The 24,171-nt window shown below is 42.7% G+C and overlaps 2 protein-coding genes across 5 annotated transcripts in view; one reads left to right on the top strand and one right to left on the bottom strand.

Moving 5' to 3' along the window:
- LOC139556939 (uncharacterized) overlaps positions 1 to 24,171 on the top strand; it is a 244,614-nt gene that overhangs the window by 115,007 nt on the left and 105,436 nt on the right. The gene's annotated exons all lie outside the window — the stretch shown is intronic.
- LOC139556929 (transmembrane and coiled-coil domains protein 1-like) overlaps positions 1 to 24,171 on the bottom strand; it is a 64,432-nt gene that overhangs the window by 31,297 nt on the left and 8,964 nt on the right. The window contains exons 2-3 of one of the 4 annotated variants that reach the window (XM_071371078.1): positions 22,388 to 22,435; positions 21,235 to 22,136 (exon numbers count right to left, since the gene is read on the bottom strand). In XM_071371078.1, the coding sequence (XP_071227179.1) occupies positions 21,235 to 21,936 (702 nt within the window). In that variant the 5' untranslated portion in view covers positions 21,937 to 22,136; positions 22,388 to 22,435. Of the gene's footprint in view, positions 1 to 10,003; positions 10,294 to 21,234; positions 22,137 to 22,387; positions 22,436 to 24,171 lie in introns of those variants that run through there. The other 3 variants (XM_071371079.1, XM_071371080.1, XM_071371081.1) reach the window with 3 other exon arrangements.

Here is a 24,171-nt window from a genome sequence, read left to right as displayed (position 1 = left end):
AGTTCTATTGATGTACTGTATCTGTTTTCTTAAACAGATGTAGGATCTTAATTTGAGCCAGTTAGCTACAGCAGGAAAGTAATCCTGCAGCAACAGGAAATGTTAATTATGTGAATTATAATAAATGGACATCTTTGTAGGGAATGATACATTTCTGGTTGGCAGGAAAATTCTCAGCAACAAAAGAGTGATCAAATTAAGATTATACATCTGTAGCTTTCATTTATTTTCCCCAGTGGTTTTCTGTATATAATGAGCCTTGATAACCCTCCACGTCTCTCTGGCTATATCACATACACCCCATCTCCTATTCCACACACTCAATACTGTGGCCTGGTTGGACAATGAGTGAAGGTCTGTGTGAATATCTATAACTATGCAGTGAAAGGACGATACCTCGTCAGTTGTACAACTGATGCATTCAACTGAAAAGTTTCTTATGCATTTAACCAAACCCCTCTGAATTAGAGAGACGCGGGGGGCTGCCTTAAATCGACAGCCATGTCCAGGGGGAACAGCGGGTTAACTGCCTTGCTCAGGGGCAGAACGACAGATTTTGACCTTGTCAGCTCAGGGATTCGATCCAGCAACCTTTCGGTTACTGGCCCAAAGCTCTTACCTGCCAGGTGACCTGCTGCCCCGTGTAGTACGGGTTAATGTGTGTGTTAGTCCATCTAAATCGGGGGTGATTGTTCCATCTAATCAGCATGTTTTGTGGTAGTGTGTTTTTTCACAAATATGCTTCAGGGAGTAAGAGATGTGGTACTGGCTCACAGACTGGGCTACGCTAAGTTAAGTGATTACCCATCCCATGCTCTAGGGAAAAAGAGCACGGTGGCCCGGTAGCAAACTCTACGCGGCACGGTACTAGTCCGGGGCCCGGTGGTTGGGAAACCCTGTACTACAATGTTTCCTCTGCTGCGTCATACACTGCTCAGTGTTGTGCTCTGTGGAGATATGATAGGACTGTAACAATGACTGTGGAGCTAGCACATCTACACCTCCACCACAGGAAAGAGGAAATAGCTGAGTGTCATTCTCACACAGAGATCAGAGAGCGGATGACACACACACAATGGTTGGGCGGTATCCAGATTTCAATACCTTCATACTGTACCTGTGCCATTCCGGGATATACGGAATTACTGGCAGTGTACACAAGGGGCCCTATTTTTTTTTCAAGCTAAACAAAAAGCCCCAAAAACATCAGTTACCAGAATGCTAACAAAATGGCAGCCAACCCAGCTCATAAAGTTATGCAAGTATCTAAAAATGCAGTTTGCAGCACGCACAAAACATATATTAGACAGCAGGGATCGTAATCCACGAGGGGATTGTCTCTGCTGCTGTTCCCAAGCTAACATTAGCCACTTTGCTAACATTAGCCAATTTGCTAACATTAGCCACTTTGCTAACATTAGCCACTTTGCTAACATTAGCCACTTTGCTAACATTAGCCACTTTGCTAACATTAGCCACTTTGCTAACATTAGCCACTTAGCTAACATTAGCCACTTAGCTAACATTAGCAAGTTAGAAAGACTCAAGATAGAGAAAAATGTATTTGGCACATCTTAAATAGTGAACCTGATAGTAATAAGATATATAGCTGGCAAACATTAGTAGTGGCGTCATACCCTGTGTTGTTCTGAACAGAACCAACAAATGTTTGTCTGTTGTGAAGAAAATATGCAGCGGAACATGCACCTGCATTCACTAATAACTCCTTTCTACGCGCACAAAAATGATGATCTGTTTCTCTGAAGTGCCTTGAAAGCCTAACACTGTAAGATCGTATTTTATAACTTAGCTAGTCATGTCGGCAATAGAACAAGCTTTCAAATGATGCCTGCCTGACCCAGATTGAGATTTATAATGGGCCGTTTTTGGATTGCGTAAACAACAGCAGTAATTGTGTGATAGCGGGGATGCAGGGCTGTGTTCCAAACAAAACAACTACATGTGTGCTTGCTCTAGTTCCTCAACGACACAGCTAGGAGAGATTAAAAAAGCACTTTATAGTTGAAGACTCTTCTTTGAGTCATGAAAGTGCATTGAAATGACTTAGGAACTGTGCACACGTTGGAGAGGTGTGTGGCCGCTTAGTCCTCTCAGTCCCTTCTCCTTTTTTTGTGTCTTATGTTGCAGTTACCCCACATTTTTCAGGAATATTCCTATAATGTCACTCAAGGCACACAGAGTATTTTCAGATGTTGTTTTTAACAAATGCGGTAAAAAGTATAGTTAAAGGTAAAATACACATAAACTCAACAGTGTAATATTTGGATTCAGTCTTGTGTCAGGTGAACTGTTGTGTCCTCAACTTTGGTCTAATCATTTCCCCATAATCTTAAACTGTTCCCTTTCAATTGCTAACATGCTTATTGCATATATCGTGTTTCTTCTGTAAGAAACATTTAAATTTAGCCCTATTCATATGGGCCAATTCCAACGAGTGTAAAGGGTTAACACTCTTCATCCATCATCAATACCAAATGTTTGTTTTCTAATCAATAACACCTAAATCAATACACTCACACAAAACGGAACAAAGAGCTATCATAAAACTAACATAGATACAGTATACAACGATATCAAAATCAAACACACAATCTCAATGGTCAGTCTAAGCTCGGGCAGAACACACATTCTCTGCCAACTCAGTGGAGCAGCAGCCCATTGGGCAAAAAGCAGGCAAGGAAATATTTACACTTTTAGCAGAATATTTGTACAGCGCTCTGGGAGAGAGAGAGAAGTCTGTTTGTTTGAGAATGAAAGAGAGAAACAGGGAAGGTGATAAGAGGACAGAAGAGCGGAGAGAGAAGAGAGGACAAGTAAAGAGAATGTCTGAGAAAAAGGGGAGAGGAAGAGAGTAAAAGGGAAAGAGGGCGGAAGGAGAGCAGGCGTGAACACAGATAAGGATAAGGTGTATCTTACTCTTTCTCTGATGAGAAGAATCTAGGCTCAGCAAAAACAACAAACCACAAAACCACGTGGCTTAGTGTATAGCCAGCCCGCACTACAGAACTCTGCCTAAACATATCCCTTTAACTGTAAACACTGTGGGTTGGAGAGGTAGGTGTTACATCAACTAACAACAGCTTTCAACCACTAATGCAGAGTGGGGCGATGCCATTGGCCACATCACACACATGCACAGCACAAGCAAACCTGTTTTTATCTATTCAACGTTCACCTAACCTTTATTTATCAAGATCTGCAAAAACAGCAATAACACACACACTGCAGATTCATTGAAATTACACAACAATGGATTACATCATGTCCTGGTCACAGGTCACATGGACTGCAAAACCCACACCTCATGCTTGTGTATGTCTGCTGAAACTCAAATCGAAACTCTGCTGTTTGATGAGTGTGTGTGTTTGCCTGTCATAAACACAAATTAAGGTCAACAATGCCAGTAATATTGGTCCTTCAAATCAAATCAAATTGTATTAGTCACATGTGCCGAATACAACAGGTGTAGACCTTACAGTGAAATGCTTATTTACAAACCCCTAACCGACAGTGCAATTTAAAAAAATACGGATAAGAATAAGAGATAAAAGTAACAAGTAATTAAAGAGGAGCAGTAAAAATTACAATATATACAGGGGGGTGCCGGACTGAGTCAATGTGCGAGGGCACCGGTTAGTTGAGGTAGTATGTACAGGTAGAGTTAATTAAAGTGACTATGCATAGATGACAACAGAGAGTGGGAGTGGTGTGGACAGGGGATTGGGGGGGGGGGGGGGGGGCAATATGAATAGTCTAGGTAGCCATTTGACTAGATGTTCAGGAGTCTTATGGCTTGGGGGTAGAAGCTAATTAGAAGCCTCTTGGACCTAGACTTGGCTCTTGGGTACCGCTTGCCGCGTGGTAGCAGAGAGAACAGTCTATGACTAGGGTGGCTGGAGTCGTTGACAATTTTTAGGGCCTTCCTCTGACACCGCCTGGTATAGAGGTCCAGGATGACAGGAAGCTTGGCTCCAGTGATGTACTGGGCCGTTCACACTACCCTCTGTAGTGCCTTGAAGTCGGAGGCCGAGCAGTTGCCATACCAGGCAGTGATGCAACCAGTTCTCGATGGTGCAGCTGTAGAACCTTTTGAGGATCTGAGGACCCATGCTCTGATGGGTCCTGAGCACACACTGAGCACACACCCCTGAGGGGTCCCTGTGTTGAGGATCAGCGTGGTGGATGTGTTGTTACCTACCCTCACCACCTGGGGGCGGCTTGTCAGGAAGTCCAGGATCCAGTTGCAGAGGGAGGTGTTTAGTCCCAGGGTCCTTAGCTTAGTGATGAGCTTTGAGGGCACTATGGTGTTGAATGCTGAGCTGCAGTCAATAAATAGCATTCTCACATAGGTGTTCCTTTTGTCCAGGTGGGAAATGGCAGTGTGGAGTGCAATAGAGATTGCATCATCTGTGGATCTGTTGTGGCGGTATACAAATTGGAGTGGGTCTAGGGTTTCTGGGATGATGGTGTTGATGTGAGCGATGACCAGCCTTTCAAAGCACTTCATGGCTACAGATGTGAGTGCCACTTCATGGCCACTTCATGGCTACAGATGTGAGTGCACGGGTCGGTAGTCATTTAGGCAGGTTACCTTAGTGTTCTTGGGCACAGGCACTATGGTGGTCTGCTTAAAACATGTTGGTATTACAGACTCGGACAGGGAGAGGTTGAAAATGTCAGTGAAGAAACTTGCTAGTTGGTCAGCGCATGCTTGCAGTACACGTCCTGGTAATCCGTCTGGCCCTGTGGCCTTGTGAATGTTGACCTGTCTAAAAGGGCTTACTCACATTGGCTGCGGAGAGTGTGATCACACAGTCGTCCGGTACACCAGGTGCTCTCATGCATGTTTCAGTGTTATTTGCCTCGAAGCGAGCATAGAAGTAGTTTCACTCATCTGGTAGACTCGTGTCACTGGGCAGCTCTAGGCTGTGCTTCCCTTTGTAGTCTGTAATGGTTTGCAGTCCCTGCCACATCCGACGAGGGTCAGAGCCGGTGTAGTACGACTCGATCTTAGTCCTGTATTGATGCTTTGCCTGTTTGATGGTTCGTTGGAGGGCATAGCGGGATTCTTAAAAGCCTCCGGGTTAGAGTCCCGCTCCTTGAAAGCAGCAGCTCTAGCCATTAGCTCAGTGCGGATGCTGCCTGAAATCCATGGTTTCTGGTTGGGGTATGTACGTACGGTCATTGTGGGGAAGACGTCATCGATGCACTTCTTGATGAAGCCAATGACAGATGTGGTGTACAGTCGTGGCCAAAAGTTTTAAGAATGACACAAATATTAATTTCCACAAAGTTTGCTGCTTCAGTGTCTTTAGATATTTTTGTCAGACGTTACTTTGGAATGCTGAAGTATAATTATAAGCATTTCATAAGTGTCAAAGGCTTTTATTGACAATTACATGAAGTTGATGCAAAGAGTCCATATTTGCAGTGTTGACCCTTCTTTTTCAATCCGCCCTGGCATGCTGTCAATTAACTTCTGGGTCACATCCTGACTGATAGCAGCCCATTCTTGCATAATCAATGCCTGGAGTTTGTCAGAATTTGTGGGTTTTTGTTTGTCCACCCGCCTCTTGAGGTTTGACCACAAGTTCTCAATGGGATTAAGGTCTGGGGAGTTTCCTGGCCATGGACCCAAAATATTGATGTTTTGTTCCCCGAGCCACTTAGTTATCACTTTTGCCTTATGGCAAGGTGCTCCATCATGCTGGAAAAGGCATTGTTCATCACCAAACTGTTCCTGAATGGTTGGGAGAAGTTGCTCTCGGATGATGTGTTGGTATCATTCTTTATTCATGGCTGTGTTCTTAGGCAAAATTGTGAGTGAGCCCACTCCCTTGGCTGAGAAGCAACCCCACACATGAATGGTCTCAGGATGCTTTACTGTTGGCATGACACAGGACTGATGGTAGCGCTCACCTTGTCTTCTCCGGACAAGCTTTTTCCCGGATGCCCCAAACAATCGGAAAGGGGATCCATCAGAGAAAATGACTTTACCCCAGTCCTCACCAGTACAATCCCTGTACATTTTGTAGAATATCAGTCTGTCCCTGATGTTTTTCCTGGAGAGAAGTGGCTTCTTTGCTGCCTTTATTCACAACGGGCCATCATCCAAAGGTCTTCGCCTCACTGTGCGTGCAGATGCACTCACACCTGCCTGCTGCCATCCCTGAGCAAGCTCTGTACTGGTGGTGCCCCGATCCCGCAGCTGAATCAACTTTAGGAGATGGTCCTGGCACTTGATGGACTTTCTTGGGCGCCCTGAAGCCTTCTTCACAACAATTGAACCGCTCTCCTTGAAGTTCTTGATGATCCGATAAATGGTTGATTTAGGTGCAATCTTACTGGCAGCAATATCCTTGCCTGTGAAGCCCTTTTTTGTGCAAAGCAATGATGACGGCATGTGTTTCTTTGCAGGTAACCATGGTTGAGGAAGGAAGAACAATGATTCCAAGCAGCACCCTCCTTTTGAAGCTTCCAGTCTGTTATTCAAACTCAATCAGCATGACAGAGTGATCTTCAGCCTTGTCCTCGTCAACACTCACCTGTGTTAACGAGAGAATCACTGACATTATGTCAGCTGGTCCTTTTGTGGCAGGGCTGAAATGCAGCGGAAATGTTTTTTGGTGAATCACTTAATTTGCATGGCAAAGAGGGACTTTGCAATTCATTGCAATTCATCTGATCACTCTTCATAGTATATGCAAATTGCCATCATGCTGAGGCATCATTCTCAAAACTTTTGGCCACGACTGTACTCCTCAATGCCATTGGAGGAATCCGGGAACATATTCCAGTCTGTGCTAGCAAAACAGTCCTGTAGCTTAGCATCTGCTTCATCTGACCACTTTTTTATTTATCTAGTCACTGGTGCTTCCTGCTTTAATTTTTGTAAGCAGGAATCAGGAGGATAGAATTATGGTCAGATTTGCCAAATGCGAGGGAGCGCTTTGTATGCATCTCTGTGTGTGGAGTATAGGTGGTCCAGAGTTCTTTTCCCTTTGGTTGCACATTTAACATGTTGATAGAAATGAGGTAAAACAGGTTTAAGTTTCCCTGCATTAAAGTCCCCGGCTACTTGGAGCGCCGCCTCTAGGTGAGCGTTTTCTTGTTTGCTTATGGCGGAATACAGCTCATTCAATGCTATCTTAGTGCCAGCCTCTGACTGTGGTGATATATAAACAGCTACAAAGAACATAGATGAAAACTCTCTCAGTAGGTAATGTGGTCTGCAGCTTATGATGAGAAACTCTACCTCAGGCGAGCAGTAGCTCGAGACTTCCTTAGATATCGTGCACCAGCTGTTGTTCACAAAAATACATAGAACGCCACCCCTTGTCTTACCAGAAGCTACTGTTCTATCCTGCCGGCACATCGTATAACCAGCCAGCTGTATATTGATATTGTCGTCATTCAGCCACGACTCCGTGAAGCATAGGATGTTACAGTTTTTAATGTCCCGTTGGTAGTTTAATCTTCCCAATAAGTCGTCCATTTTATTGTCCAAAGATTGCATGTTTGCTAGCAGATTTGAGGGGAGTGGGGGTTTATTCGATCGCCTCCTACTCCTCAGAAGGCAGCCCGCCCTCTGGCCTCTCTTTCTCCGCCTCTTCTTCACGCAGATCACTGGGGTCGGGGCCTGTTCCCAAGGGAGCAGTATATCCTCCGCCTCGGGCTCGTCAGAGTCGTGAAAGAAGAAAAAGGATTCTGCTAGTCCGTGGTGGGTAATCGCTGTCCTGATGTCTAGAAGTTATTTTCGGTCATAAGAGACGGTAGCGGCAACAGTATGCACACAAATAGTCAAAAAAATAAGTTAAACAACGCAGATAAACAAACAAAAAAACTCTATCGGTTGGGGGCACGTAAAACGTCTGCCGTCTGCTGCAGAACAGGGTGTGGTGAGTCTTTTGTTCCAGCCCTGCACTAACACAGCTGCTCTAGCTAATCAAGCATGTGGCTATATAGTACAATCAAATGTGTTGTATCTGGCAAAGAACAAAATCCCGTGCACACTGTGGCCCTCAGCGACCAGTTCCAACCAACCCTTTCTACTAGCATGACGAAGACCACGCATCCATCCAAAACAATACTGTAATTATGGACATCATCTTCCGTCTTTCTCATAACACTGTACGTAAACAGAGAGAGTACAACCCCTTGCTTATGTAACCAGCATCTACAGGTTTTTAGAAAGAGGGCATGTGTCAGTGTGTGTGTGTGTGTGTTTACAGGTAAAATGATCCGAAGTAGATCATAGCTGTACCTTATTACTCCTGAATATTAAGTGATAATTACTCCCGGATATGATTGCATGCTACCAAAACGGCAGACATTTATGCATGTGCTATTGTAATGCATGTTCTCACAGATACATGGAGGAATAACAGAGTAGAATAAAAAGTGAGGTTGAGGAGAGAACAGCAGGTGGGTAGGTGGAGAAGTGGCCTATGAGGAGCAGGAGGAAGGAAGGAAGGGAAAGAGGAGGATAATCCCATAATCCTGCTCTCTGAGGGGCGGGATGAGCAGACATCTTCAGAAAAGCCCTGAGGAGGCTTTACCCCCCCCCCCCCCCCTCAAGGTATGACTGCCTTTTCATCTCCACTCAATAATACAGAGACCCCCTCCCATCCCCCTTCAAAAGCAACCCCTTTTTCCTTACAAACCTCCCAAAAACGCTCAGCCCCAACCCTCCCTCCTTCCCTCCTCCCCTTCCCTCCATCTCTCTACCCCTACCCATCCCTCTCTCCCCAAGCAGCTCAAGTGAGAGATCAGACCCTCCACTCAATCAATGTGGAATCCTCAGCTGCAGGCCATCCTGCTAGACAATGTGTGTGTGTGTGTGTGTTCTGGTGAATAATAAGAATGCATACATCGACTTTTGGCGCAGTAGAAGGTCGACAGAAATGGAATACTACCGAACATTGGAAAGAGCCTTCACTTTAGCTGAATATTTAACCTTTGTAAAACAGCCCAAACAAGGAAAAACCTTAACCAATTACAGAATCAGTAATACTATCCTGGAAAGGACATACTATGTCATCACTGTGGGTCAGGCGAGATAGAAAGTGAAGAACACTTTCTAATCACATGCCCCAAATATAGATTCATTAGAGATTCCTTATTTTCAAATTGAAAGATTCTACATTCACAGAACAATTAAACAAAGAGAAACTTTCTATACTTTTGGGGGAGAGGTCTGATGTTATAAGAGTTGGCAGCAAAGTATGTCACAGCTTGCCCCAAGCGAAGGGAGGAAACATAAAAATGTAGTATTGTACTATTGTATTATAAGTAATATTATAAGTAATAGACAATATAAGTACCACCATTTTGAATTATTTTTTTGATTCTGAACATTGGCCATTATTACATTTCTGTATTGGTAAGTTATTTGTTATATATTGTTAATATACAGTGTACCCTGAATGTACAAATTCTTCATATTTTGTACACTCAGTGTATATTTTTGTATTGCATATTATAGCTACTATTTTTATTGCTGTCATTGCTGCTTTCATAATTTGTATTTGTATCACTTTGCTTTGTCAACATTGACCTTGTCATTCATACCATTAAAGCATATTGAACTTGAGAGAGAGAGAGAGAGAGAGAGAGAGAGAGAGAGAGAGAGAGAGAGAGAGAGAGAGAGAGAGAGAGAGAGAGAGAGAGAGAGAGAGAGAGAGAGAGAGAGAAATAGACAGGGACAGAATCAACACAATGATGAGACATATTTTTTGGGGGACCGATTTAACCAAGAGAGCTGGAGCTAGGAGGGCAAAAGGAGAGAGACATTCAGCAACTACAGATGTACAACGTCTTTTTGAAATTAGACACTTGAAATAGCCACACTAAACATATAATGTCACAGGTCCCAAATGATCAGACTAATATGGGGGTCCGCCGCAACGAAGTCAATTCCAAGTATTATGTTCAGCTCAGTGGGTCACTTTACAGTTATGTGGGGGTCTTTTAGCAGACTTACCTTGGAGTACTGTCTGCGTAGACTAAACCTCTGAACCATCCTGGCTGACGGAGCGACTGACGAAGTGCTCTACTCTACTCCACGCACAGAGCTCTTCTCCGTAGGAACACACACATCCAGAGCCAGTATACACACACACACATAGCTACAATCTACTTCACGCTAAAAAGGAAATATGCATGTGCACAATCACAGAAAAGCACACACACGCAAACACACTTCTCTCTGTTCCAAACTGCTCTAGACCATGCAGGTTCATCTAGTGAGAAAACACAAGTGACGAGAGAAAAGGAAAGTGAGAAGGAGGTGAGAAGGAGGGAGGAAAAAGGGAGGGAGAACAGACAGAGATAAAAGAGTGCTCAGCTGTGCTGCCCTCTACTCACACAGCACGGGTGCGCGCTCTCTCTCCACATTCACACAATGGGGTTGAAAGAATATAGAGTTACAAAGCAGACAGGAATTAGAGATACTGGCCCTCACTAAAACTCTCTTTCTGCAGACACAGGGTCTGACGCACAAACACACACACAAAACACATACACAGACACACACTCTCATGTCTTCAGCTCCGTCACATTTACTGTGGGAAAAAGCAAGGTTGTGTCATGCTTCCTGTCAGTCAGTGGAGGGGGCAGAAAAATGGGAGGGTGAGGGGCTGTCTGACTGTCTGTACAACGCCTCTCCTGGGACTATGACAGTGGGAGGGGGAGAGAGAGAAAAAGGGTGGGAAAGGGAGGAAGGATAAGAGAGAGAGTACACACACATTCCTTTCCTAAGGGCCGTGGGGTGAGACAGGGATGTAGCTTGAGCCCCACTCTCTTCAACATATATATCAACGAATTGGCGAGGGCACTAGAACAGTCTGCAGCACTCGGCCTCACCCTACTAGAATCTGAAGTCAAATGTTTACTGTTTTCTGATGATCTGGTGCTTCTGTATCCAACCAAGGAGGACCTACAGCAGCACCTAGCTCTTCTGCACAGATTCTGACAGACCTGGGCCCTGACAGTAAATCTCAGTAAGACTAAAATAATGGTGTTAAAAAAAAGTCCAGTTGGCATGACCACAAATACAAATTCCAAATTGATACTCAGCATGTAGAATTCTGCAAAAACATCCTCCGTGGACAACGTAAAACACCAAATAATCCATGCAGAGCAGAATTAGGCCGATACCCGTTAATTATCAAAATCCAGAAAAGAGACGTTAAATTCTACAACCACCTAAAAGAAAGCGATTCCCAAACCTTCCATAACAAATCCATCACCTACAGAGAGATTAACCTAGAGAAGAGTCTAAGCAAGATGGTCCTGGGGCTCTGTTCGCAAACACAAACAGACCCCTCAGAGCCCCAGGACAGCAACAGCAACACAATTAGACCCAACCAAATTATGAGAGAACAAAAAAGATAATTACTTGACACATTGGAAAGAATTGCCCAAAAAAATTGAGAAAACCTGAATGCTATTTGGCACTAAACAGAGAGTACACAGAGGCAGACTACTTGAACACTGTGACTGACCCCAAATTAAGGAAAGCTTTGACTATGTACAGACTCAGTGAGCATAGCCTTGCTATTGAGAGGCCGCCGTAGGCAGACCTGGCTCTCAAGAAAAGACAGGCTATGTGCACACTGCCCACAAAATGAGGTGGAAACTGACCTGAACTTCCTAACCTCCTGCCAAATGTATGATCATATCAGAGACACATATATCCCACAGATTACACAGACCCACAAATATTTTTTTTTAACTAATCCAATTTTGATAAACTCCCATATCTGTTGTGTGAAATACCACAGTGTCCCATCACAGCAGCAATGTGTGTGATCTGTTGCCACAAGAAAAGGGCAACCAGTGAAAAACAAACACCATTGTAAATACAACCCATATTTATGTTTATTTATTTTCCCTTTCGTACTTTAACTATTTGTACTTAGCCATAATATGACATTTGAAATTCCTCTGAAACTTTTCTTAGTGTAATGTTTACTTTGTTTAGAATGAGGTAGAAAATGAGAGAGGAGGAGAGGAAGGCCAAAGAAAGACAGTGGGTCATAGAGAGAATGAGACAGGTAGTATTTGGGTAGGGTGTGGCTCTATCAGATCCATTGTGTGCAATGTGGAATCTCAAGCACACACACACACTTCACTGCTCCCGCCTCTTCAAATATCTTGTGTCATAAGGACAGACACTAGAGACGAGAAGCAAGTACAGGGAGTGAACATCTAATGAAACACGGACAGGAACAGAATACGGACAGCGTCTGGACAGGGGGAAACAAAATGGCAATAATGCTGACACGGGGAACAAACTGAGGAGCAGACAGATATAGAGGGGCAATCACCAAAGTGTGTGTGTGTGTGTGTGTGTGTGTGTGTGTGTGTGTGTGTGTGTGTGTGTGTGTGTGTGTGTGTGTGTGTGTGTGTGTGTGTGTGTGTGTGTGTGTGTGTGTGTGTGTGTGTGTATCCCACAAATGTTGCAAGGGAGTAAAAGATGTTAGGGACAATACAGGATGAATCACAATAATTGTTTGCTAAAAAGAGGTAAAAATACTTTTCATAAACTGCCTACATTACTACAAATATGAATGGCTAATTATGGAAAATAAGATTAGCAGGATTTTTGAAATATATATATATTTTTTAATGGCTATATATAATACAAATTGAGGTGAGGGTCCTTGATTTTGAAAGAAAAGCACATTTTTTGTCCATTAAAATAACATCAAATTGATCATAAATACAGTGTAGACATTGTTAATGTTATAAATGACTATTGTAGCTGGAAACTGCAGATGTTTTATGGAATATCTACACGGGAGTACTGAGGCCCATTATCAGCAACCATCACTCCTGTGTTCCAATGGCACGTTTTGCGGGTACTATTTAATGAATCTGCCAGTCAAGGTTTTGTGCGGCGTTTGTTTCTCAAACTAGACACTCCAGTGTACTTGTCCTCTTGCTCAGTTGTGCACTCCCGCTCCTCTTTCTATTCTGGTTAGAGCCAGTTTGCCCTGTTCTGTGAAGGGAGTAGTACACAGCGTTGTACCAGATCTCCAGTTTCTTGGAAATTTCTCACATGGAATAGCATTTCTCAGAACAAGAATAGACTGACGAGTTTCAGAAGAAAGGTATTTGTTTCTCGCCATTTTGAGTCTGTAATCGAACCCACAAATGCCGATGCTCCAGATACTCAACTAGTCTAAAGGCCAGTTTTATTGCTTCTTTAAATCAGCAACAACAGTTTTTTCAGCTGTGCTAACATCATTGCAAAAGGGTTTTCTAATGATCAATTAGCCTTTTAAAATGATAAACTTGGATTAGCTAAAACAACGTTCCATTGGAACACAGGTGTGATGGGTGCTGATAATGGGCATCTGTAAGCCTATGTAGATATACCATTAAAAATCAGCCGTTTCCAGCAACAATAGTCATTTACAACATTAACAATGTCTACACTGTATTTCTGATCCATTTCATGTTATTTTAATGGACAAAAATGTTTGCTTTTCTTTCAAAAACAAGGACATTTCTAAGTGACCACAAACTTTTGAACGATAGTGTATATAAGAATTTATCAACTCTACAAGCAACACAAGACTCTATTATTATGGTGGTAGATTTTAATACGGTTTGAAATACCTCTATGGACCATAAAGGAAATCACACTACAAACTATCACCCTCAGGCACTTAAGGAAATCATGAATGTCATGGATATATTGGAATTAGTGGATATATGGAGGCTTAAATACCCTGACCTAGTGAGTTATACATGGCGAAGGCTTAATCAAGCCTCCGCCACGTGGGCGAGGATATTGGAAATTTAATCAAAGCCTACTGGATGATAACTTGTTTTTAACTAGGCCAGAAGAATTTATAAATGACTTTTTCCGACATAACATAGGTACAGCAGATCCCCTTATTGTATGGGACACTTTTAAATGTGCCTTTAGAGGCCATGCAATTCAGTACCGATCTATAAAACAAAAGCAATTTAGGTCAAAAGAGACCATATTAACCAAGGAAATTGAAGGACTAACAGTACAGTTAGATAGAAATAAAAACTGTACAATTGAGGCACAGAATATGTTAGAGGAAAAACAAAAAGAAAATGGAGGAATTTATTCAAGAAAGATCCAGTGTAATATATTATAAAAATAAAGCGAACTGGATGGAATATGGGGAAAAATGTAGCATTTCTTTTCCCAAATGTCAACATAGAAATGCCTTAAAAATGTATTGAAACTTGATACAAATGATGGAGTCACGCATGATTCACTGAACGATATTTTGAAAAAGGAAGTAAAGTACTTTAAGAATATGTTTTTGTTTCAGTCTCCTCCATCTCCACTAACAGAAGCCAATTGTATGGATTTGTTTCCTATTAATTTAAACTGATGTATAACACTTGTATGTTTTATGAATTTGTAATATGAGTATATCTGTTTTTGAATTTGGCGCTCTGCAATTTCACTGGATGTTGGTCAGGTGGGACGCTACCGTCCCACGTACCCTAGAGAAGTTAACAAAAAACTTGCAGGGTGGTTGAAAAATGAGTTTTAATGACTCCAACCTAAGTGTATGCAAACTTCCGATTTCAACTGTATAAAGCTCCAGTCCATTAAATAAATTGGAGGCCTCTTACACTTCAGTGTTGTGATGTAAAAATTCTAGCTAAATGCTTGGCGTAGAAATACAACTTTTACATTACCGTGTAGTTTATCAATAAAATAGTCTGACAGGGATGTGGACATACTTGGTATTCATATCCCCCCCCAAAATAAATGATCTCACTCCAATAAATTATTTTTGAAAGTTAGCAAAAATAGATAAGATCTTGCTACCATGGAAAGGAAAATACCTTTCTATTTGTGGAAAAATCACCCTGATTAACTCTTTAGTCATATCACAGTTTACCTATTTGCTTATGGTTTTGCCTACACCTAGTGACTTGCTTTTGAAATTATATGAACAACAAATATTCAATTTAATTTGGAATGGCAAGCCAGACAAAATTAAAAGGGCCTATTTATATAACGAATATGAATTACTGGAGGGGGGGAATTATTAAAAATTAAAGCATTTAAACTCTCACTAAAGGCATCAGTCAAACAAAAGTTACACTTAAATAATAAATGGTTCTCTAGTAAATTATTAAAAATGTCTCACCCCTAAGCCTCCCCCTCACTTTCGGTTATTTGAAAACGAAATAATCTCCAAAATATCATTCGTTTTTAAATAAGCCTTAGAAAGTTGGTTGCAATTTCAGTTTAATCCACCTGCAAAGACAGAACAAATAATATAACAAATATTGTGGTTAAACTCAAATATAGTAACTGATTAATAAAGCTTTTTTTTTATTATTATTATTTTTTTTTAAATGTAGAATCTTTGTAAATGATATCATAAATAGGACTGGTGGAGTTATGTCACACATGCAGCTAACATAGACATATGTAAATGTCTGCTCTACCCAAAATTACAACCAACTAATTGCAGCATTACCACAGAAATGGAAGAGGCAAGTGGAAGGGGGAAAAAGTAAGGAACTTGTCTGTCGGCCCTGCATTAAAGACCAAAAATGGTTAAGAGAATTGTGAAAAATAAAAATATATACCAATTTCATTTAAGGACCAAAAAATGTACAGCTGTGCCATATAAATTGCAACATTTTTGGGGAAGAGATGTTCAATGTACCAATTCCATGGCATATGTTTTATATATATGGGGGATACAATTTTCCCAGCTCTGCAGATTTTGCAGGCACACAGACACTGGAACTCTGCCTAGAAGGCCAGCATTGCCTCTTCACTGTTGACTTTGAGACTGTTGTTTTGCGGATACTATTTAATGAACCTGCCAGTTGAGGACTGGTGAGGCGACTGTTTTCAACTTACATATTTGACATACATTTACATTGTGCATGTTTATTTATACAGTAAATATTATTCAACATGTCCTCATCTGGGATTTGAACTCACAACCTTTGGGTCATGGCATTCTGATCTTTCTGCTATGCCACCATGTCTGCGTCAATTGGGGAGTAGTGAACTACATGTAATTCAACAAGTAATCTAATTACATTTTGCAGTAATTTAGTGGTAGTTTAACTACATTCAAATCTTGGTAGTGTTTTCAGTAGTTAATAACTTTTTTGCAATGTAACAACTGGAACTACACTCAATTTCTTTTGCAAAAAAAGTATATGGGTGAAGTAGACAATCATCTCCTTTCATTTTCAGCATCAGACCTGCCTAATTCTCAATTAAAACACTTTTTGTGGGGTCTCCCGAGTGGCGCAGTGGTCTAAGGCAGTGTCACTGTCACGACAGACCTGGGTTCAATCACAGCTGGCCATGACTGGGAGACCATTGAGGCGGTGGGTTTGGCCCACTGGGAGACCATTGGCTCAGTGGGTTTGGCCAGCCGGGATGTCCTTGTCCAATCGTGCTCTCCTTGTGGCGGGCTGGTCGCCAGTTGTACATTGTGTCCTCTGACACATTGGTGTTTCCGGGTTAAGCGAGCAGTGCGGCTTGTCAGGGTTGTGTTATGAAGGATGCATGGCTCTCAACCTTTGCCTCTCCCGAGTCTGTATGGAAGTTGTAGTGATGGGACAAGACTGTAACTAACAATTGGGGAGAAAAAGGGCTACAAAAAAATAATAGCAACTAAAACTAGTCTATGCCATTTTAGATATGATGTATGTAGTGAACTACTTTTTCAAAGTAACTTTATTTAAGTAAACTATATGTTTCTTAGCTTTCGTGTAGCTTCCCACTGGAAGTCGGTAAACTATTTTCAGGGTAGCTTCTCCAATTATCAGTTAATCTGACTATTCTTTCATCATTGATATGATTTACTTATTTGAGGGTTTTCAGTATAGTTGTCTAATGTTTGTGGGTCATATTACTCAGTTTTAATGTTACTCCTTAATAACTATGATAAATAATAATTTCTATTTGAATGAACATATGAGACAAGTGTGAGCAAACAAATCATTTTAAGTTGACTGAATTCTTGCCTAAGTTATCTCAAGTTGGAGCAAAGTTTAAATTCAGGTAACACTTTGATCGAAAGGTTGAGTAAACAAAAAAAGTATGTGGAACCAGTTGATAATAATTTGTTGAAACAACTATCTTTTTACAGTGCAAGAATTTGCAGGGAAGGTCGAAACGTTATTCTTTCTCTATTATAGTTTTTTTTTTACAATCACTAGGACCCATTTCTCAATACTTAGGTCACTTTTTCAAAACTCTTCACACAGTGAGCATAACAGCAGTCTATGTGGGATAAACCGTGGATCATTTTTCATTGCTTTGGCACAAAATGAATTCAATCACTACATCTTTCAAATTTCATGAACTCTTTTCTCACTCAGACGCAACCGCCACCAAAACTCTATGTACCTACAGGCCAATTTGCACATGTTAACATACTCTTTTCAAAACTGTTAAAGTTCAAAACCTAACATAACAAAAAATTAAATAAGACAGTAATACAGTACTGAAATATATTCCAAATCTAAAAGATGAAATACTATCAAAACAATTAGACCAACCACAGCTGATTCCCATTGTAGCTGTTAGTCTTTTAATTTCATTAAACAAAAGGGGACATTTTAGGAATAATGCTGTACTGTAATGTAAACATGGACCCAGCCAGAGATAGAGAAGTGGCTGACAGAGGAAGAAGAGTGACTGGGAGAGGGAGAGGAGTACGTATGCGTGGTGGAAGAAGACTGAGAGGAAGATCAAGAGCTGTAGTCTCAGATGAGATTAGGGCTACTATAATTGATCATGTAATAAATCATGGTCTATCAATGAGAGAGGCTGGTCTGAGAGTGCAGCCAAATCTGCAACGCTCAACAGTGGCATCTATTCTGAGAAATTTTCGTCAAAACAACAGGTAAGATGTGCATTCTACAAGGGCATCTGACTGAACTGCACATTACAGAAGTAAATTGAGCAAAGCCTCCAAACCCATTTGTGTGTAATTGTTTTGTACTGCTGCATAGGACAAAACAGTTACCTCCCACAGGCCGGAGAGGTAGGATTTTCACTGCTGTGCAGGAAACTGCAACTTTGATATGGTAATCAGAAACAATGGCATAACACTCTCATCTATTCGGGACAGTGTTGGCAGACAACATTACATTTGGAAATATTCACAATGTAAGCATGACAACTATTTCTAGAGTCCTGAAACAACATCAAGTCAGGATTAAGCAGTTGTACACTGTCCCCTTTGAGAGGAACTCTGAACGAGTCAAGCAACTCAGGAACTAATATGTCCAGGTAAGATGACTATAAAATACAGAACTGGTTTTGAACAAAACCAAACAGGGCAGAGGCACACAATGTCATGTTTTTAGGTATAATGTAAACTACCGTAATAGCCTTATGTTGCCTTGTGGATTTATTTTAGAGAGTCATGGAGTTTGAAGCCAGGCAAACACCCCACATATTCAACTTTGTGTCGAGGAAGAAATGTGATTGTGAAAAGAGCCACAGTGGATGTCCCGGGCCAGAGGGGTGCCAACATCACAATGTGTGCAGAAATATCCTCTGATGGATTGCTGTTACACAAACCGATAATTGGGCCTCATTTCATTCCTGGATGACCTCTATGGAAGGGTTGTGACAGGTGAGGAAAGGGTTGCAGTGAGGCAAAATCGGCCAACTTTTGTAATTGTATGGGACAATGTGGCATTTCACCACTCCCGTGCAGTCACAGAGTGGTTTGCAGCCCATCCCAGGATGATGTCACTTTTCCTCCTTCCTTACTCTCTATTCCTCAACCCCATAGAGGAATTATTTTCCTCGTGGAGGTGGAAGGTTTATGACCACCATCCACATGATCAAATGTCCCTCCTGGACGCAATGAATGCTGGATGCCTGGACATATCTGCAGAAGATTGCCTGGGATGGACCAGACATGCCAAAAGATTATTTCCTAGGTGTATTGCCCAAGATGACATAAGATGTGACGTGGATGAGAACCTGTGGCCAAATGCATAAGACAGGGTTGACTAGTATTGCTACTGTATCTGTATCGGTAGATGGTGTATATACAAATTATTGTATTTTGCAATCACTCAATGCCATAAAATGACAGAAAACATATTGAAGCATATTGCATCATGTCTGATTCATTAATATAACATATACTGCAGTGAATTCTAAACAACAGTCATTCTTGTTTTGTAAAGAAAACATTGTGTAATGCTACCTGTTGTTAGTGTTGTTTAGGTCATTGTTTATTGAGTGACAAAGTGTGCTTGTTGGGTGACAACCGTTGCTAGTGTTGTGGAAGAATGAGTTGATTTGAGACATGTATGAAGTGTTTTTGGTTGTTTTAGTGCATTTTGAACGTGAAATGAACTGCTGTGCCAAGCTGAAAGTTGGTTAAGAGAACTGTGTGAAGAGTTTTGAAAAAGTGACGTAAAGTATTGAGAAATGGGTCCTAGCGATTGTAAAAAAAAAAAAAGTAAAATGGCTATATATACACACGCAGATCAGACTACAGCCATTATCTGATATGACACCGCCATCTGGTGGCCGTCAGGACAAACTTCAGGCATTTACACACCGGTATGGCTATAGCTATACTTTCAGAGAGGAGAGCAAGGCTGAAAATCTATATTCTCTCACTGGGGCCCGTCTGTTAATCTTTCAGCCAAGAGGTAGTAATGTTGTTGAATGACAAAATAGTCTGGCACCCAAACTAAATACAGACGTTAGATAAAGTCAAGTGAACACAAATGAACGCAGTTCACACCTACTGTAGTGAGAGGCTACTTTACTAGAGGGTATAAAAAGAACATAGCACGCTAGATGAGCAGGAAAATACTGCATGCACTTCCCCTTTGTCAGCTTTCCTTTGTTATCGAGCTCCGTCCTTTCAGACACAAGTGGTCTATTCTTACATACTGTCCACTAGGCTGTGTCATTGTGTGTGTGTGTGTGTGTGTGTGTGTGTGTGTGTGTGTGTGTGTGTGTGTGTGTGTGTGTGTGTGTGTGTGTGTGTGTGTGTGTGTGTGTGTGTGTGTGTGTGTGTGTGTGTGTGTGTGTGTGTGTGTGTGTGTGTGTGTGTGTGTGTGTGTGAATGTGTTGTTTGTTTGTGTGTGTGTGTGTGTGTGTGTGCGTGCGTGCGCGTGCGGTTATAGCAGTGTCTGGTACAGACCTCTCAATGCAAAACCTGAGAGGTCCTCTGACCTATCTTATCACAGATGGACAAGCATCAACTCTCTGAGAGGTCATACACACATACTGTACATTCTGAACACAGAACAACACACATACAAATGGATGCAGAAAAATAACATTTCCAATTTCCCCAAAAAATGATACAAATTCTCATAAAAGCTCAGTGCTCCTACAACACAAGGAGCTCTTCTTAATATATTATGTTGACAGACAGCATATCTACTTTACTGTTAAAATCAAATGTATCTCCTTGACACGGCAGAAATGCATTTAGAACATTCCGCATGAGTTCTTCGTCCAGTGGATAATTCATCTTCACATGTCTCATATCATACAACAAATAACTGAGAATCTAAGAGACAGCGTCTGTTGACTACATGGCAGTCAGCAATTACCGTGGAACATACCATTCTCAAACATCCAGAGAGGGGTGTTTGGCTATCTTGCTAGGATTATGCATATCAGACAGATGCGTTGCTCTGGACGTACTTAGGACAGTCGGGGCTCAGGAATGCCAGTTTCGGACTGATCTGAGTAGACGTGTGTGTGTGTGTGTGTGTGTGTGTGTGTGTGTGTGTGTGTGTGTGTGTGTGTGTGTGTGTGTGTGTGTGTGTGTGTGTGTGTGTGTGTGTGTGTGTGTGTACCTCTGACCTGAGCCTGGATTAGCACTGCCTCTGCTCAGGAGCATTTAGCATTACAGGACAGAAACATTATTATACACACATGGCATCACGTGTCATACTCTAGTAGATACCCATACACTTCCAGTCATTGCGCTAACGCTAGTTAGCATTGGCTCGCGAAACTCTCAATCTTCCTTCATATTGGACACAGAGACATAACAATGGTAGCCACGAGTTCACCTGACTCTGGGGATGTAGATAGAGGTTCTCATTGCCAATATCCCGAAGTATCCCTTAAGCCTCAATATTTAAGAGCAGGCCTGTTACATCCATTACCAGATAAAACTTGACCACAAACCAAAAAATACCCTAATATGATTGACAGCTGACATCGCTCACCTTGTCTGTCTCCTCCGTGGACTGGTATCCTGACGACAGCACCACGTCGCCTGACGTTGCGTGTCCAGGGTTGTACCCAGGGGAGGGGCTACTTCGTGTGGTGTTGTCCGTGGTGGTGGAGGAGGAGCGCAGGCGTTCGGAATGCTTCTGTGCATCATAGGTAGGGTGGCGGTGGGGGGTCTGGGGGCTGCCTCTCAGAGGGGGGTCCCGGTCTGCTCCCCCTCCCCCTGCCCCTGTCCCGTTCCCCCCACGATGCTGGCTCTGCAGGATAGTCCCACGCCTCATCATACCCACAGGGCCGGCACCCTGACCAGCTGGGGGGGCAAGGAGACCACCAGAGGGGGGATCAGAGTCAGGACAGGCCAAGGGGGCTTGGAGGGGGGTGAGGTAGTCCTCGGGAGGGTAGCGAGAGGGCCCACCCATTGAGATCACAGAGGATGAGGAAGAGGAGGAAGAGGAGGAGGCTAGGGTAAAGCGAGAGAGGGACATGCGTCTGCGTTGCTGCTGGAACAGCTGCTTCAGACCCTGGCCCAGGACACCCATGCTCTCTCGGGCATTCTGGGTAATTTTGGAAGGGGAGTGGTGGTCTGAGTGAGAGGAACACCTCTTGAGGCCTGTGTCCTGCGCCCCTTCTCTACCCCCCGACCCCCCTGGGTGCCTCTCACTACCTCCTCTCTGCATACGAGGGTGCAGCACTTTCATACACAGGGGAATGTGGGTAGGATAGGGGAGTAAAGTAGAGTAGGGTGTGTGTTTCTGGGTTCACTGTCTGTCTGTCTGTCTGTATGTCGGACAGGACGGGATGGGGTGAGACAGGAGAGGTCAAAGTTCAGCGGCGGCCAATGGGAGTCCACAACGGGGCATGCATCCAATCAGCTCAAAGATAATGCTTGCCTAGTAGTCTACCATAGAAAGAGAGGAAATGGGTTATGAGGGGGTGAAAACAAGGGACAGACAAGAGGAAGCAAACAGGAAGAAGATGCTCTAAAACAGATAGTGTTGGAAGTTGCCCCTCGACTCTGGGCCAGATGTTGGGGGCAACTTCTACTAACACCACAGGCACTGCACACACAAACGGGGGAAGGGGAAGGAGAAAGATACAGACACACAGAGATGGAACAAACAAAAGAGAGAAATAAGTGAAAAGACCCACCTACCATCGGCCCAATGCTGCCTAGCCTCACTCAGTGTCCAAGATCACCTGTAGAGAGAGAGAAAGAGAGAAAGAGAGGAAGAGAGCAATCAATGTCTCAATCAACTAATCAAATCCACTTACGCAATCTATGAACAGTCAAACCTTACGCCCAAGTATTGTGTCTCCTGGCAGATCCTCTGGGAGCTCATTTGGCGTCTCTAAAACGTCAATAAATCCTTCTGCGTACCGCTACAGTGGTGTCTGGAGAGAAGGGCTTCCTCAAACTACAACACACAGCAACACAGGCTCACTATACCAACTCACCTAACCTGCAGCAACCCAAAAACACCTATGCCAATCTACGCTAAGCAACATGGTTTCCTTTGAGGCTGAGGTGCGACAGTAATGGCCTTAGATACATATTCCTAGTGTGAAGAGAAGGCAGCCTGTCAGACAGTTACAGTGAGTACTGGCAGTGCGGGGAGGAAAACAAGTCCAAGTCAGGAACATTCTGAGCTCTAGCGGTGGGTGACATGCTAACTATTTTCGCTCAGCTGCACAGTCATAAAAGACTACTGCATCACACACACGCACGCATGAATGCACACACACGTGTGCGAGGGCGAGAACACACAAACATGCAAGGGACACGCACACAAAGGAATCTACACAAATGAGGCTGTGATATGGTCGGCCCACGTCACAGCTAGTTAACACAATCGGCTGTTCAGTTTCACAATAGGCCTAGAGAGAGGAGAGAGAGCAGCACACAGCACAGTGCCCGCGCTGTCACTGGCAGCACACAGCAACACTGACACATTCACAAAGCAGCATACTGACCACTGACCAGCCACTAGCCTTCAATATAATACAGTCTTAGAAAAAAAGGTGCTATCTAGAACCAAAAAGGGTTCTTTGGCTGTCCCTTTTGAAGAACCTATTTTGGTTCCAGGTAGAACCCTTTTGGTTCTAGGTAGAATCCTTTTGAGTTCCATGCAGAACCCTTTCTACAGAGGGTTCTACATGGAACCCAAAAGAGTTAAACCTGGAACCAAAAAGGGTTCTACATGGAACCATAAACGGTTATACTATGGGGTCAGCCACAGAACCCTTTTGGAAACTTTTTTTCTAAAAGTGGCAATTTTTTTCACATTTTCAAACAGTACATTTATATTTTCCAACCGGGCTATACATTTGGGAGAGGTTTCTTTCCTCTCCTGCAGTAGCCTCGTTTCACTGCCAAAAATAAAATTAAACCATCTGGTGTGGTAACAACACAATGTCAAACACAGGTAGCCTAGTCAAATAATTAACATCCAATCACATTAACCGCTACTCTCTCGCGGGAATTCCACTAACGGTCCGTATGTAGCAAACGTAGCTGCTGCTCATGTTGGTATCTGTACTGATGGCACAAAAGCCATGACAGGGAGACATAGTGGAGCGGTAACTCGCGTGCAAGCCGTTGCTCCCTACGCCACTTAGGTACACTGCAGCATCCACCGAGAGGCTCTTGCTGCCAAGGGAATGCCTGACAGCTTGAAAGACGTTTTGAACACTACAGTGAAAATGGTTAACTTTGTTAAAGCAAGGCCCCTGAACTCTCGTGTATTTTCTGCATTATGCAATGATATGGGCAGCGACCATGTAATGCTTTTACAACATACTTAGAAGTGCGCTGGTTATCAAGGGGCAAAGAATTTACACGTTTTTTTAAATTGAGAGAAGAGCTTAAAGTATTCTTTACTGACCATAATTAACACTTGTCTGACCACTTGCATGATGACGGGTTTCTCACACGA

The sequence above is a fragment of the Salvelinus alpinus genome, chromosome 28, assembly GCF_045679555.1.
Source record: "Salvelinus alpinus chromosome 28, SLU_Salpinus.1, whole genome shotgun sequence".
NCBI classification, from domain to species: Eukaryota; Metazoa; Chordata; class Actinopteri; order Salmoniformes; family Salmonidae; genus Salvelinus; species Salvelinus alpinus.
Note: the sequence above shows the minus strand (reverse complement) of the source record. Positions and strands in the feature narration are given on the sequence as shown.